Source organism: Pseudophryne corroboree, chromosome 4 (assembly GCF_028390025.1).
Source record: "Pseudophryne corroboree isolate aPseCor3 chromosome 4, aPseCor3.hap2, whole genome shotgun sequence".
Classification (NCBI taxonomy): Eukaryota; Metazoa; Chordata; class Amphibia; order Anura; family Myobatrachidae; genus Pseudophryne; species Pseudophryne corroboree.
Window position 1 is genome coordinate 738,783,897 of NC_086447.1, and position 17,218 is coordinate 738,801,114.

Genomic DNA, 17,218 nt, shown 5'->3' on the forward strand with positions numbered 1-17,218 from the left:
TGTCCTACGTCTGTTAAGGCCCACTCTACTCGTAAGGTGTGTGCTTCCTGGGTGGCTGCCCGGGGACGTGAAGTTTGGTCAGTCAGTTCTGCAAGAGCCTCCGCGCTCTCCCTTCCGTTCTGGGAGCTTTGGTACATCCCCATGGTAATAATGTGGACCCCAGCATCCTCTAGGACGTAAGAGAAAATAGGATTTTAATTACCTACCGCTAAATCCTTTTCTCATAGTCCGTAGAGGATGCTGGGCGCCTACCCAGCGCTTCGTGATCCTGCAGTGGTTACTTAGTTCAGTACTGCTTAGTTCTTGGTTGAGTACTGCTTTGTTACTTGGTTAAGTAATATTGTTCAGCTGTTGCTGATGTTTCAAGCTGGTTAGCTTGGTTTGCCTTGTGTGTGAGCTGGTGTGAATCTCGCCACTATCTGTGTAAAATCCTTCTCTCGAAGTTGTCCCTCTCCTCGGGCACAGTTTCTAGACTGAGTCTGGTAGGAGGGGCATAGAGGGAGACGCCAGCCCCCACACTCAAACTCTTAAAGTGCCAGTGGCTCCTAGTGGACCCGTCTATACCCCATGGTACTAATGTGGACCCCAGCATCCTCTACGGACTGCGAGAAAAGGATTTACCGGTAGGTAATTAAAATCCTATTTTAAATAAATCAGCAAAAGATTAAAGAATGAGTATATGCCCCTTAAAAGGCAGGTTGGACGTCCTAATCAAAGACTACATTGAGGTAGCGGAAGAATTAAATGAGTTTTTCTCATCAGTATTCACAAGAGAGGACCAGATGGCGGGATTGGCGTATAACCTCAGCAATGCGAATCTTTCACTGCAAAGTGCTTATGTAAGTGAGGAAGAAATCTGTGACAGATTAAAATAAATTAGGATTAATAAATCACCTGGTCCCGATGGAATTCCCCCAAGGGTTCTCATGAAGATGCACGCTGAATTAGCAAGACCCCTATATTTGATTTTCATGGACTCACATCAGGCATGGTTCCCAAAGACTGGCATTTAGCAGAAGTAATGCCAATATTTAAAAAGGGGAGTAAATCTGAACTGGGTAATTATAGACCAGTAAGTCATACATCTATAGTGGGGAAAGTACTGGAAGGTATTTTAAGGGATAGAATACAGGAGTTCCTTGAAACCAATAAGGTTATTAATAGGCATCAACATGGATTTGTGAATGATAGATCATGTCAAACTAACTTAATAGGCTTTTATGAAACAGTGCAAACCTAGATCAGGGTAAAGAGGAGGATGTAATCTTTTTAGACTTTGCAAAAGTTTTCGATACAGTACCTCACATGATACTAATCTACAAGTTAAGAGAATTTGGGATGGAGAACAAATTATGCACTTGTGTGAGTAATTGGTTGGATAGAAGGGAGCAGCGAGTGGTGGTAAACGGAACTTTTTCAAAATGGACTGAGATACACCGTGGTGTGCCACAGGGGTCTGTACTTGGACCACTATTGTTCAACATTTTCATAAATGATCTAGAAGCAGGTCTAGAAAGCATAGTGTCAATTTTTACAGAAAATGCTGAGTCTTTTCAGAATTACTTATTTTAACTGGAAGCATGAGCTTCAAAATGGAGAATGAGGTTTAATATAGACAAATGTAAAGTAATGCACTTCGGTAGTAAACACAAGAACACTACCTACATACGAAATAGGGAGAAACTAGGAAATACTGGAAAAAGATTTAGGTGTTCCCATAGATATCAAACTTATCAGTAGTACCCAAAGTAGGAGTGCAGCAAACAAGGTATTAGCATACATTAAGCAGGGAATTGATGCACGGGATGAGTGTTAAACTCCCATTATATAAATTACCAGTGAAGCCACATCTCAAATACTGTGCACAATTATGGGCACCATACTACAAAAAGGATATCTCGGAACTAGAAAAGGTTCAGAGACAGGCGACCAAATCGATGAAGGGGAATACGAGGAAAGGCTTGCTAGGCTAGGCATGTTTACACTGGAGAAAAGGAGATTAAGAGGGGATATGATTAACATTAACAAATATATATGGGGTCAATACACAGAGCTAGCAGGGGATATGTTTCTGGTAAGATCAACAAAAAGAACACGTGGATACCTGCTTAGGTTAGAGGAGAGGAGAATTTGCACACAGACTAAAAGGTTTCTTCACAGTACGGACAATACATATTTGGAATTCCCTGCCTGGGAAAATAGTAATGGCGGACTCTGTCATTACTTTTAAGTATGGGTTTGATAAATTCCTAATGGATAAGGATATACAGGGTTATGGTGGGTAAATCATATACTATAGTAATCAAAAACTGAGTATTTTTAGTTTACGGCTAAACATTCACCACAGTTAAAATTTTTCTTAATAATACTTCAGTGTAGGAGATCACTAACAGGTTGAACTTGATGGACAAATTGTATTTTTTCAACCTCAGAAACTTTTACTATGTTACCAAGACGCTTGGCAGAATAGAGATCTTATATACTGAGTATGTAGAATGCAATTGCTTAATGAAGAGGTGCAGAGGCGAGCATATATAACTAAATTAAATGGTACTTTCTAAGGCTGCTCCATACATGGGATTCCGACAGGTGGAATAATCCTATGCAGCCTATTTGAAACAGACTAAGGGGTCTATTCGTGAAGCAGTGAAAAGACTGGAGAAGTGAGCCAGTGGAGAAGTTGCCCATGACAACCAATCAGCTGCTCTGTATTATTTTATAGTTTGCAAATGATAAATGTTACTTTAATGCTTATTGGTTGCCAATGGAAACTTCTCCACACTTTTCACTGCGTCATGAGTAGACCCCTAAGTGGGTGTGAATGCCGTTCTTCTGTGAACTAACCATTAATGCAATAGATGAGTACACTGGAATGTGAAGAGGTAATAGAGAAGTGAGGCCTGGGACTGTTACAGGTACACATGACCTGGGATTATTTGGTGAAGTGCCTTACTGTAAGCGCAATTTATTATTTTTTATAGTCACTCATTGCACTCCCCCCAAAATTACTACTTTTTATTGTGGGAGAGTTGTGTATTTCACTGTACAGCAAACTTGATTCACGTTGAAAACTGGAAAACCTATTCATGTGTTTTTTGGCGGGGGTTGATTTGTTGTTCTCTTATGCCGTGTTTAATTTTCTTTAACATGAGGAATAAAAAAAAATTATCTTTTCTCAAACATTTTGTGCATTTATATTTGTCCTCGGTGTATGCATTATGCATGGCATTATAGGACCAGTTCAACTTCTTTAGTGTTTCATAATGACACCTAATTGCAGTGATGTTGAAGCCTAGGGTTGTCCCCAACCTGTATGGGGAAGCACTTGGGTACCTCCCAGGGCCGTAATACCACAGATGTTAGCAGTAATTAATCTGGAAGCCAGTATGTGCCTCTTATTTTAGGAAACAAGTAATGAGTGAGAGTAGTAGGGGGTTTTCTTAAGCCATGAAGAATGTTCAAAATTTCAATTGCTGCAGGAGAACCTAGATCAGAACTTGCTCAACTTTTTGAAAATTAGAAGAAACCTGACAAGCATCTTTAAAAATGTAGATCCCACAATTCTGTGCAAAACACATCCGGGGACAGACTCCAAGTGAGACTTGTTGACCTAGCCCGGTATCCTATTAACCACGGTAATTTACCACACCCAGGGCCATCCAATTGGCCACATAGAACGGAAGTTATCGGGGATTTATTTTCACCTGCCCAAGCCAGGATATAAAAAATGTCAACATCAAATGACCCATTTTCACTTCTGCAAAAACCATGGGTCCCGGTACTTATCCTGGATCCTGGCTGTTTCTGCGCGAAAACGCTTAATTTTTCCCCGGAGAAAAAAAGGGCCCTAATTGGGTAGCCCTTAATGACCATTGGGTAAAAAATAATCACGATATTTGTATAACAGCTGTGACTTGTTAGTGTAGAGCAGGCCTTGTCAAGTCCCAGCATGCCCTGCCACGCTTGTGCTATTAGGGAATATAGTTTCACAACAGAGCCACAGGTTGGCCAGGCCTGGTGTAGAGCATAGATCAGATGGAAGGTCATACAATCCTGATGGTTGGATCACCAGGGAAGTAAAACACTGGTGCTTGAGGTATCTCAATGCCAAGCAGTGTGGGCAGTACCTGCCCTGTTTTAAAAAGCAAAGTTAACTATATAGCATCCCATCAGTGTTATGGGTACATTGCAGTGATGACTACATTCATTTATAGTTCTTCATGATGACAGACTGGATTGGCATAACCATTACACTCATAAACAGGGATGACTGTTGCTGAAACTGCAGATATGCCCCAGTAAACACAGGATTGCACACTTCTCAAGGTCTGGTTTTAGGAACAGATTTGGATGTAGAGCGTTCCTTGTAAAATGTATAATAATCTCAGTTCAGCTTGCTTTGTGCTTTTCCATTTTCTACAATTTGCAATTCCTCTGCTGACTCATTTTATTTATGTCCCAGGCATACATCAAAATCTATCAAGGAGAAGAGCTTCCTCATCCCAAATCTATGCTTCAGGTATTTCTGAAATTGTTACTTATATTGCCTTATCAGACAGTCCTTATTTGCAAATGACTAATTAGAACTTTTATTTTTTCCTGTAGGCAACAGCAGAAGCAAATAACCTGGCTGCAGTTGCTGGCGCTAAGGACACATACAGCAAAGGCATGGAGCAAGTGAGTTCCCTTCTAAACCTGAGTACAGTAACTTCATTGTACAATTCGGTCTGTCAAAGTTGAAAACACCAAATGCTCATCCCATATATGCTATATAAGATGTGTGTTCTGGGATGCAGTGGACTGCTAAAGTTTTTTTGCTTTTTGTACTTATGTTTTCAATTTAGTAAATTTTATATTCACCATTATTCACTAGATCTGTATTAAATGAAGAATAATTACCCAACTGTTATATATCATATTAATGGTAGGTATTTCACAGCAGTCTGTCAATTCTAGGGGCACACATAGTAGATATCATGTGTAAATAACTGTAATGCAGTTTGTGGCTATTACCATTTTTTCCTCCCCTGAAACTATATATTCAGATAGATAATATTCTCATATTTGCAGTGTGCAAACACTCAAGTAAAACTGTGATCCTATTAACATTAGTATGACCAATATGAGAGCTATAAATCACAGTACTTACCATATAGTCTGTGTGATTGTATACACTAGGTGTTTTCAACCACGGTCCTCAAGGCAGACAGACTGAAGTGTGGAATTCAATTGTTGCTCCATTCGAGCGCCAACAGCTGCTAGTGCAAGTATTTCAGCTTGCACCCTCTGGAAGTGGTGAGCTGAAATGAGTGAAAAATTACCCATTTGGGCACCCAAAAATATATTTTCTCTAACGTCCTAGTGGATGCTGGGGACTCCGAAAGGACCATGGGGAATAGCGGCTCCGCAGGAGACTGGGCACAAAGTAAAAGCTTTAGGACTAGCTGGTGTGCACTGGCTCCTCCCCCTATGACCCTCCTCCAAGCCTCAGTTAAGATTTTGTGCCCGAACGAGAAGGGTGCAATCTAGGTTGCTCTCCTGAGCTGCTTAGAGTAAAAGTTTAAATAGGGTTTTTATTTTCAGTGAGACCTGCTGGCAACAGGCTCACTGCATCGAGGGACTAAGGGGAGAAGAAGCGAACTCACCTGCGTGCAGAGTGGATTGGGCTTCTTAGGCTACTGAACATTAGCTCCAGAGGGACGATCACAGGCCCAGCCATGGATGGGTCCCGGAGCCGCGCCGCCGGCCCCCTTACAGATGCTGAAGCAAGAAGAGGTCCATAAATCGGCGGCAGAAGACTTTCCTGTCTTCATAAGGTAGCGCACAGCACTGCAGCTGTGCGCCATTGCTCTCAGCACACTTCGGTCACTGAGGGTGCAGGGCGCTGGGGGGGGGCGCCCTGGGAAGCAATGAATTTACCTTATTTGGCAAAAAATACATCACATATAGCTCCTGGGCTATATGGATGTATTTAACACCTGCCAGTTTTCCAGAAAAAAGCGGGAGAAGAGCCCGCCGTGAAGGGGGCGGGGCCTATCTCCTCAGCACACAGCGCCATTTTTCCCACACAGCTCCGCTGGTAGGAAGGCTCCCAGAATCTCCCCTGCATCCTGCAACTACAGAAACAGGGTAAAAAAGAGAGGGGGGCACTTATTTGGCAAAATAACAGATATAAGCAGCTATAAGGGATAGACACTTATTGTAACGTTGTCCCTATACATATATAGCGCTCTGGTGTGTGCTGGCATACTCTCCCTCTGTCTCCCCAAGGGGCTAAGTGGGTCCTGTCCTCTATCAGCATTCCCTGTGTGTGTGCTGGGTGTCGGTACGTGTGTGTCGACATGTATGAGGAGGAAAATGATGTGGAGGCGGAGCAATTGCCTATAATGGTGATGTCACCCCCTAGGGAGTCGACACCTGAATGGATGGCCGTAATTAAGGAATTACGTGACAGTGTCGGCACGTTACAGAAAACTGTTGACGACATGAGACAGCCGGCAGCTCAGTTAGTGCCTGTCCAGGCGTCTCAAACACCGTCAGGGGCTATTAAACGCCCGTTACCTCAGTGGGTCGACACGGACCCAGACACAGACACTGACTCCAGTGTCGACGGTGAAGAAACAAACGTATTTTCCAGTAGGGCCACACGTTACATGATCACGGCAATGAAGGAGGTTTTTCACATCTCTGATACTGCAAGTACCACAAAAAGGGGTATTATGTGGGGTGTGAAAAAACTACCCGTAGTTTTTCCTGAATCAGATGAATTGAATGAAGTGTGTGATGAAGCGTGGGTTACCCCCGACAAAAAACTGCTAATTTCTAAAAAATTATTGGCACTATATCCCTTCCCACCAGAGGTTAGGGCTCGTTGGGAAACACCCCCTAGGGTGGATAAGGCGCTCACACGCTTATCAAAACAAGTGGCGTTACCGTCTCCAGAAACGGCCGCCCTTAAGGAGCCAGCAGATAGGAGGCTGGAAAATATCCTTAAAAGTATATACACTCATACTGGTGTTATACTGCGACCAGCAATCGCCTCAGCCTGGATGTGCAGTGCTGGGGTGGCTTGGTCGGATTCCCTGACTGAAAATATTGATACCCTGGACAGGGACAATATATTATTGACTATAGAGCATTTAAAGGATGCATTCCTATATATGCGAGATGCACAGAGAGACATTTGCACTCTGGCATCAAGAGTAAGTGCGATGTCCATTTCTGCCAGAAGAGGATTATGGACGCGACAGTGGTCAGGGGATGCGGATTCCAAACGGCATATGGAAGTATTGCCGTATAAAGGGGAGGAGTTATTTGGGGGCGGTCTATCGGACCTGGTGGCCACGGCAACGGCTGGGAAATCCACCTTTTTACCCCAAGTCACCTCGCAGCAGAAAAAGATACCGTCTTTTCAGGCTCAGTCCTTTCGTCCCCATAAGGGCAAGCGGGCAAAAGGCCACTCATATCTGCCCCGGGGCAGAGGAAGGGGAGAAAGACTGCAACAGACAGCTTCTTCCCACGAACAGAAGCCCTCCCCCGCTTCTGCCAAGTCCTCAGCATGACGCTGGGGCCTTACAAGCAGACTCAGGCACGGTGGGGGCCCGTCTCAAGAATTTCAGCGCGCAGTGGGCTCACTCGCAAGTGGACCCCTGGATCCTGCAGGTAGTATCTCAGGGGTACAAATTGGAATTCGAGACGTCTCCCCCTCGCCGGTTCCTGAAGTCTGCTTTACCAACGTCTACCCCCGACAGGGAGGCGGTATTGGAAGCCATTCACAAGCTGTATTCCCAGCAAGTGATAATCAAGGTACCCCTCCTACAACAGGGAAAGGGGTATTACTCCACGCTGTTTGTGGTACCGAAGCCGGACGGCTCGGTGAGACCCATTTTAAATCTGAAAGCCTTGAACACTTACATAAAAAGGTTCAAGTTCAAGATGGAGTCACTCAGAGCAGTGATAGCGAACCTGGAAGAAGGGGACTACATGGTGTCTCTGGACATCAAGGATGCTTACCTCCATGTCCCAATTTGCCCTTCTCACCAAGGGTACCTCAGGTTTATGGTACAGAACTGTCACTATCCGTTTCAGACGCTGCCGTTTGGATTGTCCACGGCACCCCGGGTCTTTACCAAGGTAATGGCCGAAATGATGATTCTTCTTCGAAGAAAAGGCGTCTTAATTATCCCTTACTTGGACGATCTCCTGATAAGGGCACGGTCCAGAGAACAGTTAGAGGTCGGAGTAGCACTATCTCAAATAGTACTACAACAGCACGGATGGATTCTAAATATTCCAAAATCGCAGCTGATTCCGACGACACGTCTGCTGTTCCTAGGGATGATTCTGGACACAGTACAGAAAAAGGTGTTTCTCCCGGAAGAGAAAGCCAGGGAGTTATCCGACCTAGTCAGGAAACTCCTAAGACCAGGCCAGGTGTCAGTGCATCAGTGCACAAGGGTCCTGGGAAAGATGGTGGCTTCTTACGAAGCGATTCCATTCGGCAGATTCCACGCAAGAACTTTTCAGTTGGATCTGCTAGACAAATGGTCCGGATCGCATCTTCAAATGCATCAGCGGATAACCCTGTCTCCAAGGACAAGGGTGTCTCTCCTGTGGTGGTTACAGAGTGCTCATGTCCTAGAGGGCCGCAGATTCGGCATTCAGGATTGGGTCCTGGTGACCACGGATGCCAGCCTGAGAGGCTGGGGAGCAGTCACACAGGGAAAAAATTTCCAGGGCTTGTGGTCAAGCATGGAAACGTCACTTCACATAAATATCCTGGAACTAAGGGCCATTTACAATGCCCTAAGTCAGGCAAGGCCTCTGCTTCAGGGTCAGCCAGTATTGATCCAGTCGGACAACATCACGGCAGTCGCCCACGTAAACAGACAGGGCGGCACAAGAAGCAGGAGGGCAATGACGGAAGTGGCAAGGATTCTTCGCTGGGCGGAAAATCATGTGATACCACTGTCAGCAGTGTTCATTCCAGGAGTGGACAACTGGGAAGCAGACTTCCTCAGCAGACACGATCTTCACCCGGGGGAGTGGGGACTTCACCCAGAAGTCTTCCACATGATTGTAAACCGTTGGGAAAAACCAAAGGTGGACATGATGGCGTCTCGCCTCAACAAAAAACTGGACAGATATTGCTCCAGGTCAAGGGACCCTCAGGCAATAGCTGTGGACGCTCTGGTAACACCGTGGGTGTACCGGTCAGTGTATGTGTTCCCTCCTCTTCCTCTCATACCAAAAGTACTGAGAATCATAAGAAGGAGAGGAGTAAAGACTATACTCGTGGCTCCGGATTGGCCAAGAAGGACTTGGTACCCGGAAATTCAAGAGATGCTCACGGAAGACCCGTGGCCTCTACCTCTAAGACAGGACCTGCTCCAGCAGGGACCATGTCTGTTCCAAGACTTACCGCGGCTGCGTTTGACGGCATGGCGGTTGAACGCCGGATCCTGAAGGAAAAAGGCATTCCGGATGAAGTCATCCCTACCCTGATCAAAGCCAGGAAGGATGTAACCGTACAACATTATCACCGTATTTGGCGTAAATATGTTGCGTGGTGCGAGGCCAGGAAGGCCCCTACGGAGGAATTTCAACTGGGTCGATTCCTGCATTTCCTGCAAACAGGACTGTCTATGGGCCTCAAATTAGGGTCCATTAAGGTTCAAATTTCGTCCCTGTCGATATTCTTCCAAAAAGAACTAGCTTCTGTTCCTGAAGTTCAGACGTTTGTCAAGGGAGTACTGCATATACAGCCTCCTTTTGTGCCTCCAGTGGCACCTTGGGATCTCAATGTAGTGTTGGGATTCCTAAAATCACATTGGTTTGAACCACTCACCACTGTGGACTTGAAATATCTCACATGGAAAGTGGTAATGCTGTTAGCCCTGGCTTCAGCCAGGCGTGTATCAGAATTGGCGGCTTTATCCTATAAAAGCCCTTACCTAATTTTTCATACGGACAGGGCAGAATTGAGGACTCGTCCTCAATTTCTCCCTAAGGTGGTTTCAGCATTTCACTTAAACCAACCTATTGTGGTGCCTGCGGCTACTAGGGACTTGGAGGATTCCAAGTTGCTGGACGTAGTCAGGGCCCTGAAAATATATGTTTCCAGGACGGCTGGAGTCAGAAAATCTGACTCGCTGTTTATCCTGTATGCACCCAACAAGCTGGGTGCTCCTGCTTCTAAGCAGACGATTGCTCGTTGGATTTGTAGTACAATTCAGCTTGCACATTCTGTGGCAGGCCTGCCACAGCCAAAATCTGTAAAAGCCCATTCCACACGGAAAGTGGGCTCATCTTGGGCGGCTGCCCGAGGGGTCTCGGCTTTACAACTTTGCCGAGCAGCTACTTGGTCAGGGGCAAACACGTTTGCTTAATTCTACAAATTTGATACCCTGGCTGAGGAGGACCTGGAGTTCTCTCATTCGGTGCTGCAGAGTCATCCGCACTCTCCCGCCCGTTTGGGAGCTTTGGTATAATCCCCATGGTCCTTTCGGAGTCCCCAGCATCCACTAGGACGTTAGAGAAAATAAGAATTTACTTACCGATAATTCTATTTCTCATAGTCCGTAGTGGATGCTGGGCGCCCATCCCAAGTGCGGATTGTCTGCATTACTTGTACATAGTTATTGTTACAAAAATCGGGTTATTGTTGTTGTGAGCCATCTTTTCAGAGGCTCCTTCTGTTATCATGCTGTTAACTGGGTTCAGATCACAGGTTGTACGGTGTGATTGGTGTGGCTGGTATGAGTCTTACCCGGGATTCAAAATCCTTCCTTATTGTGTACGCTCGTCCGGGCACAGTATCCTAACTGAGGCTTGGAGGAGGGTCATAGGGGGAGGAGCCAGTGCACACCAGCTAGTCCTAAAGCTTTTACTTTGTGCCCAGTCTCCTGCGGAGCCGCTATTCCCCATGGTCCTTTCGGAGTCCCCAGCATCCACTACGGACTATGAGAAATAGAATTATCGGTAAGTAAATTCTTATTATTTCTCTTACGTCCTAGAGGATGCTGGGGACTCCGTAAGGACCATGGGGTATAGACGGGCTCTATAAAGAATTTTAGAATGGGTGTGCACTGGCTCCTCCCTCTATGCCCCTCCTCCAGACCTCAGTTAGATCCTGTGCCCAGAGGAGATTGGGTGCATTACAGGGGGAGCTCTCCTGAGTTTCTCTGAAAAAGAATTTTGTTAGGTTTTTTTATTTTCAGGGAGCACTGCTGCCAACAGGCTCTCTGCATCGTGGGACTGAGGAGAGAGAAGCAGACCTACTTAAGTGATAGGCTACTGGACACCATTAGCTCCAGAGGAGTCGGAACGCAGGTCTCCCCTCGCCGTTCGTCCCAGAGCCGCGCCGCCGTCCTCCTCACAGAGCCGGAAGATAGAAGCCAGGTGCGTATAAGAAGAAAGAAGACTTCTTAGGTGGCAGAAGACTTCAGATCTCCCCTGAGGTAAGCGCGCAGCGGTAACGCTGCGCGCCATTGCTCCCACACACAACACACACTAGCAGGCACTGATGGGTGCAGGGGGGGGGGGGGGGGGCGGCGCGCCCTGGGCAGCAATAAAAACCTCTAAATCTGGCATTTATAAGTTTATGGGCTGCGGAGGCAGTAATTATATAAATCCCCCGCCAGTTTTTATACTTTGAGCGGGACCGAAGCCCGCCGCTGGAGGGGGCGGAGCTTGGTCCCTCAGCACTAACCAGCGCCATTTTCTCCACAGATATCTGCAGAGAAGCTGGCACCCTGGTCTCTCCCCTGCTGAACACAGTGACACAGGGCTGAAAAGAGGGGGGCACTTGAAAGGCGCAGTGAGTGTATTACACAGTAAATTATATAAATATATATATATGCGCTATATTATCTGGGAAATTGTTTCCAGTGTCAGTTGGCGCTGGGTGTGTGCTGGCATACTCTCTGTCTCTCCAAAGGGCCTTATTGGGGAACTGTCTCCTTATAACTATATCCCTGTGTGTGGGGGGGTGTCGGTACGAGTGTGTCGGCATGTCTGATGCGGAAGGCTCAGCTAAGGAGGAGGTGGAGCAGATGATTGTGGTGTCTCCGTCGGCAACGCCGACTCATGATTGGATGGACATGTGGAATGTTTTAAATGCAAATGTGACCTTATTACATAAGAGACTGGACAAAGCAGAGTCCAGGGAAAAAGCAGAGAGTCAATCCACGGCTTCGACTGGGTCACAGGGCCCTTCTGGGTCTCAAAAACGTCCCCTATCCCAAATAGCAGACACTGATACCGACACGGATTCTGACTCCAGTGTCGACTACGATGATGCGAGGTTACACCTAAGGGTGGCCAAAAGTATTCATTATATGATTATTGCAATAAAAGATGTTTTGCATATCACAGATGACCCCTCGGTACCTAACACGAGGTTGCGCATGTATAAGGAAAAGAAACCTGGGGTAACCTTTCCCCCATCTCATGAGCTTAACGAGTTATTTGAAAAAGCTTGGTAAACTCCAGATAAAAAACTGCAGATTCCCAAGAGGATTCTTATGGCGTATCCTTTCCCTGCACAGGACAGGGTTCGTTGGGAATCCTCACCCAGGGTGGACAAGGCTTTAACGCGCCTGTCCAAGAAGGTGTCTCCGGACACGGCAGCCCTCAAGGATCCTGCTGATCGCAGACAGGAAACTACTTTAAAATCTATTTATGCGCATACAGGTGCTTTACTCAAACCGGCAATAGCATCGCCATGGGTGTGTAGTGCAGTTGCAGCTTGGACAGATACCTTGTCAGCTGACCTTGATACCCTAGACAGGGATACCATTTTATTGACCTTAGGTCACATTAAAGACGCAGTCTTATATATGAGGGACGCTCAAAGAGACGTTGGGCTGCTAGGTTCGAGAGCCAACGCCATGGCGATTTCTGCTAGGCGAGCCCTGTGGACCCACCAATGGACGGATGATGCCGACTCAAAGAAGCATATGGAGGTTTTGCCATACAAAGGTGAAGTTTTATTTGGGGAAGGTCTCGCGGACCTGGTTGCCACAGCTACCGCGGGTAAATCTACCTTTTTGCCTTTTGTTCCCCCACAGCAAAAGAAAACTCCACAATATCAGATGCAGTCCTTTCGGTCGCATAAGTCCAGAAGAGGTCGGGGCTCATCTTTCCTCGCCAGAGTTAAGGGTAGAGGGAAGAGAGCACCTGCTCCGGCTAGTTCCCAGGAGCAGAAGTCCTCCCCGGCTTCTACTAAATCCACCGCATGACGCTGGGGCTCCACTGAGGGAGTCCGCGCCGGTGGGGGCAAGTCTTTGACTCTTCAGCCAGGTCTGGGTTCTGTCAGACGTGGATCCTTGGGCAATGGAAATTGTATCCCAAGGCTACAAACTGGAATTCGAAGAGGTGCCCCCTCGCCGATTTTTCAAGTCGGCCTTGCCAGCTTCTCCCCCAGAGAGGGCAGTAGTGTTAGCTGCAATTCAAAAGCTGTGTCAACAGCAAGTGATTATCAAGGTTCCCCTAGTCCAACGGGGGAAAGGGTACTATTCAATCTTGTTTGTGGTCCCGAAGCCGGATGGCTCGGTCAGACCCATTTTAAATCTAAAATCCCTAAACCTGTACTTTGAAAAAGTTCAAATTCAAGATGGAATCGCTCCGGGCTGTGATCTCCAGTCTGGAATGGGGGAATTTTATGGTGTCACTCGACATAAAGGATGCATACCTTCATGTCCCCATATATCCTCATCAGGCGTATCTGAGATTTGCTGTACAGGACTGTCATTACCAGTTTCAGACGTTGCCATTTGGGCTTTCCACGGCTCCGAGGATTTTCACCAAGGTGATGGCGGAGATGATGGTGCTCCTGCGCAGGCAGGGAGTCACAATTATCCCGTACTTGGATGATCTCCTGATAAAAGCGAGATTGAGAGATCAATTGCAGAGGAGCATGTCACTCTCCCTGAGAGTGCTACAACAACACGTTTGGATTCTCAATCTGCCAAAGTCGCAATTGATTCCAACGACTCGACTATCATTCCTAGGCATGATTCTAGACACGGATCAGAAGAGGGTTTTTCTCCCGATAGAAAAAGCCCGGGACCTCCAGAACATGGTCAGAGACCTGCTAAAACCAAAAAGAGTGTCTGTTCATCAATGCACTCGTGTTCTGGGGAAAATGGTGGCAGCCTACGAGGCCATCCCCTTCGGCAGGTTTCATGCAAGGACTTTTCAGTGGGAAAAGTCATCCCTACTCTGATAAAGGCTAGGAAGGAGGTGACGGCGAAACATTGTCACCGTATCTGGAGGAAGTATGTATCTTGGTGTGAAGCCATGAAGGCTCCTACGGAAGATTTCCATCTGGGCCGTTTTCTCCACTTTCTACAGACAGGAGTGGATATGGGCCTAAAATTAGGCTCCATTAAGGTACAGATTCCGTCCCTGTCTATTTTCTTTCAGAAGGAATTGGCATCTCTCCCGGAAGTCCAGACTTTTGTAAAGGGAGTGCTGCACATCCAGCCTCCTTTTGTTCCCCCAGTGGCACCATGGGACCTTAACGTGGTGTTACGGTTCCTAAAGTCTCACTGGTTTGAACCTCTTCAAACGGTTGAATTAAAATTTCTCACTTGGAAGGTGGTCATGTTGTTGGCCTTGGCATCTGCAAGGCGGGTGTCTGATTTGGCGGCATTGTCTCACAAGAGTTCCTGTTTGATTTTCCATGTGGATAGGGCAGAGTTGAGGACTCGTCCTCAATTTTTGCCTAAGGTGGTTTCAGCATTTCATATGAACCAACCTATTGTGGTGCCTGTGGCTACGGATGACTTGGAGGATTCCACGTCCCTGGATGTAGTCAGGGCCTTAAAAATCTATGTAGCCAGGACGGCTCTGGTTAGGAGAACAGAAGCAATGTTTGTCCTGTATGCAGCCAACAAAGTTGGCGCTCCTGCTTCGAAGCAGACTATTGCTCGCTGGATCTGTAACACGATTCAGCAAGGCTCATTGTACGGCAGGATTGCCGTTACCACATTCGGTAAAGGCCCATTCCACTAGGAAGGTGGGCTCTTATTGGGCGGCTGCCCGAGGCGTCTCGGCTTTACAGCTTTGCCGAGCAGCTACCTGGTCGGGTTCAAACACTTTTTTGCAAAGTTCTATAAGTTTGATACCTTGGCTGATGAGGACCTTGCGTTTGCTCAGTCGGTGCTGCAGAGTCGTCCGCACTCTCCCGCCCGGTCTGGAGCTTTGGTATAAACCCCATGGTCCTTACGGAGTCCCCAGCATCCTCTAGGATGTAAGAGAAAATAAGATTTTAAACCTACCGGTAAATATTTATCCTAGTCTGTAGAGGATGCTGGGCGCCCGTCCCAGTGCGGGCAAAATCTGCAAGGCTTGTATATAGTTGTTGCTTACATAAGGGTTATGATACAGTTGAGATCAGTCTTTAGCTGATACTGTTTTGTTCATACTGTTTACTGGTTGCGTATATTCCAGGTTATACGGTGTGGGCTGGTATGAATCTTGCCCTTAGATTAACAAAATCCTTTCCTCGTATTGTCCATCTCCTCTGGGCACAGTTTCTCTAACTGAGATCTGGAGGAGAGGCATAGAGGGAGGAGCCAGTGCACACCCATTCTAAAATTCTTTATAGTGCCCATTTCTCATGCGGAGCCCGTCTATACCCCATGGTCCTTACTGAGTCCCCAGCATCCTCTACGGACTAGGAGAAAAAGATTTACCGGTAGGTTTAAAATCTTATTTTTTTGTTGCACCCAGCTCTTTAATCTGGTTTAGTCTACGTGGCTAAAGCCGGGCTTGTCTGGGCGCGATCCGCCAAAACAAAAAACAAAGACCATATGAATATCCCCCGTCTGATTTCCTGTCACTTTAGATGGGAAATCAGGCGCGATAAACAATTGAATTCTGCCCTATTAATACATGTTTTAAGGCTAGCCATACTTGAGCACAGGTCATTTAATTAGTCTCTTATTTTAATTTAAAAATCTGTGCTCAAGCATGGATATCACTAAAACCTGGACTGTTAGGGGTCTACTCATGTAAAAAGTATAAATTGAATTGCTACTTAACACTAATACATTGCATTGGTCTGATGTAATATATAGCTTAGATAAGTAGCATACTCACCTCTCCGATGATGCACTGCGGAATCCAGGGGTCCAGCGATGCAGTTTTATCCAGTGCTCACCTCGTCGAAGCCGACGCATCTCGCCTGCGCGTGCGCCATTCTCTGATCTCCTGGCAGGCCGCAGTGGCCGATTGGCGGTCAGGGTGGAGCTAGCACGGGTGTCGGGAAGAGAAGCATTAAGCTTCCCTGCTACAAACACAAGATATCTCTGGCCAATATGTGCGCTATCTCAGGGCTTATTAGAGCTGCCCAATTGTGCGCACAGGGACTATATCATTTTAATTTCAAGCTTCCCTGCTGTCTCCACACCAAAGTTCAGGTTCTGCCATCCTGAGATGGCGTACCTGAATTCCATGGAGAAGCGTAAAGTAGAGCTTTCCTTTCTTTCATGAATCGCACTTACCATACAAAAGTATGGTGATGTGATTCAGGCACGAAGTGGGTGTGCTGCTAGAGAAACTTCTCCACGGTTACCTGCTCAGTGAGCAGCAGGAAACAGAAAAGCCCTGTTTAATGCAAAACAGGGCTTTTCTCTGCTACATGAATAGACCCCAGGGCTATAACTAGGTGTGTGCGGACTGTGCCCCGCACATAGCGCTGCAGTTAAGGGGGTGCTATTGGCAGCACTTGTCAATTTATGAATTATCTGCTTACTTTCACTTGCAGTTTACCCCCCTTTTTAAAGCCCAGCATCTCCTGACCACCCCTTTTGTTGCTAATACCCATGCAGCAGTCATGGACTTGATTTGGTGTTCAGGCGCACTGTCCTTTATTACAATTCAGGATGCTGATGTGCCAAGGATTCAAACCCATTGCCTATGACATTGCAGTCAGACACTCTATTCATTGAGCTATCTGCCCTTGCATAAAAAGCTAAAGAATTCCAAACTGGAGTTTTAGCTATTTGAAGCTTATCTTGTACTTTGTGAAGGGATGATCAGCGTTGGGGCTGGGCAGATCTATGTAGTATATGTAGCGGCTGCAAGGGATTGGATGTGTGGCTACACACAGCATGGATCTGCTCGATTATGATGCTGCTTATTTTTTTTTACAAGGTATAGGTAGCTTCATATAGTGAGAAATCTAATTTTTATGCGGGATCAAGTGGCT

General features: G+C 46.5%; 1 protein-coding gene across 2 annotated transcripts in view; it reads left to right on the forward strand.

Moving 5' to 3' along the window:
* ATL2 (atlastin GTPase 2) overlaps positions 1-17,218 on the forward strand; it is a 307,993-nt gene that overhangs the window by 251,432 nt on the left and 39,343 nt on the right. For both annotated transcript variants that reach the window (XM_063918108.1, XM_063918109.1), the window contains exons 10-11: positions 4,463-4,519; positions 4,606-4,677. In XM_063918108.1, coding sequence (XP_063774178.1) covers positions 4,463-4,519; positions 4,606-4,677 — 129 coding nt within the window. The remainder of the gene's footprint in view (positions 1-4,462; positions 4,520-4,605; positions 4,678-17,218) is intronic.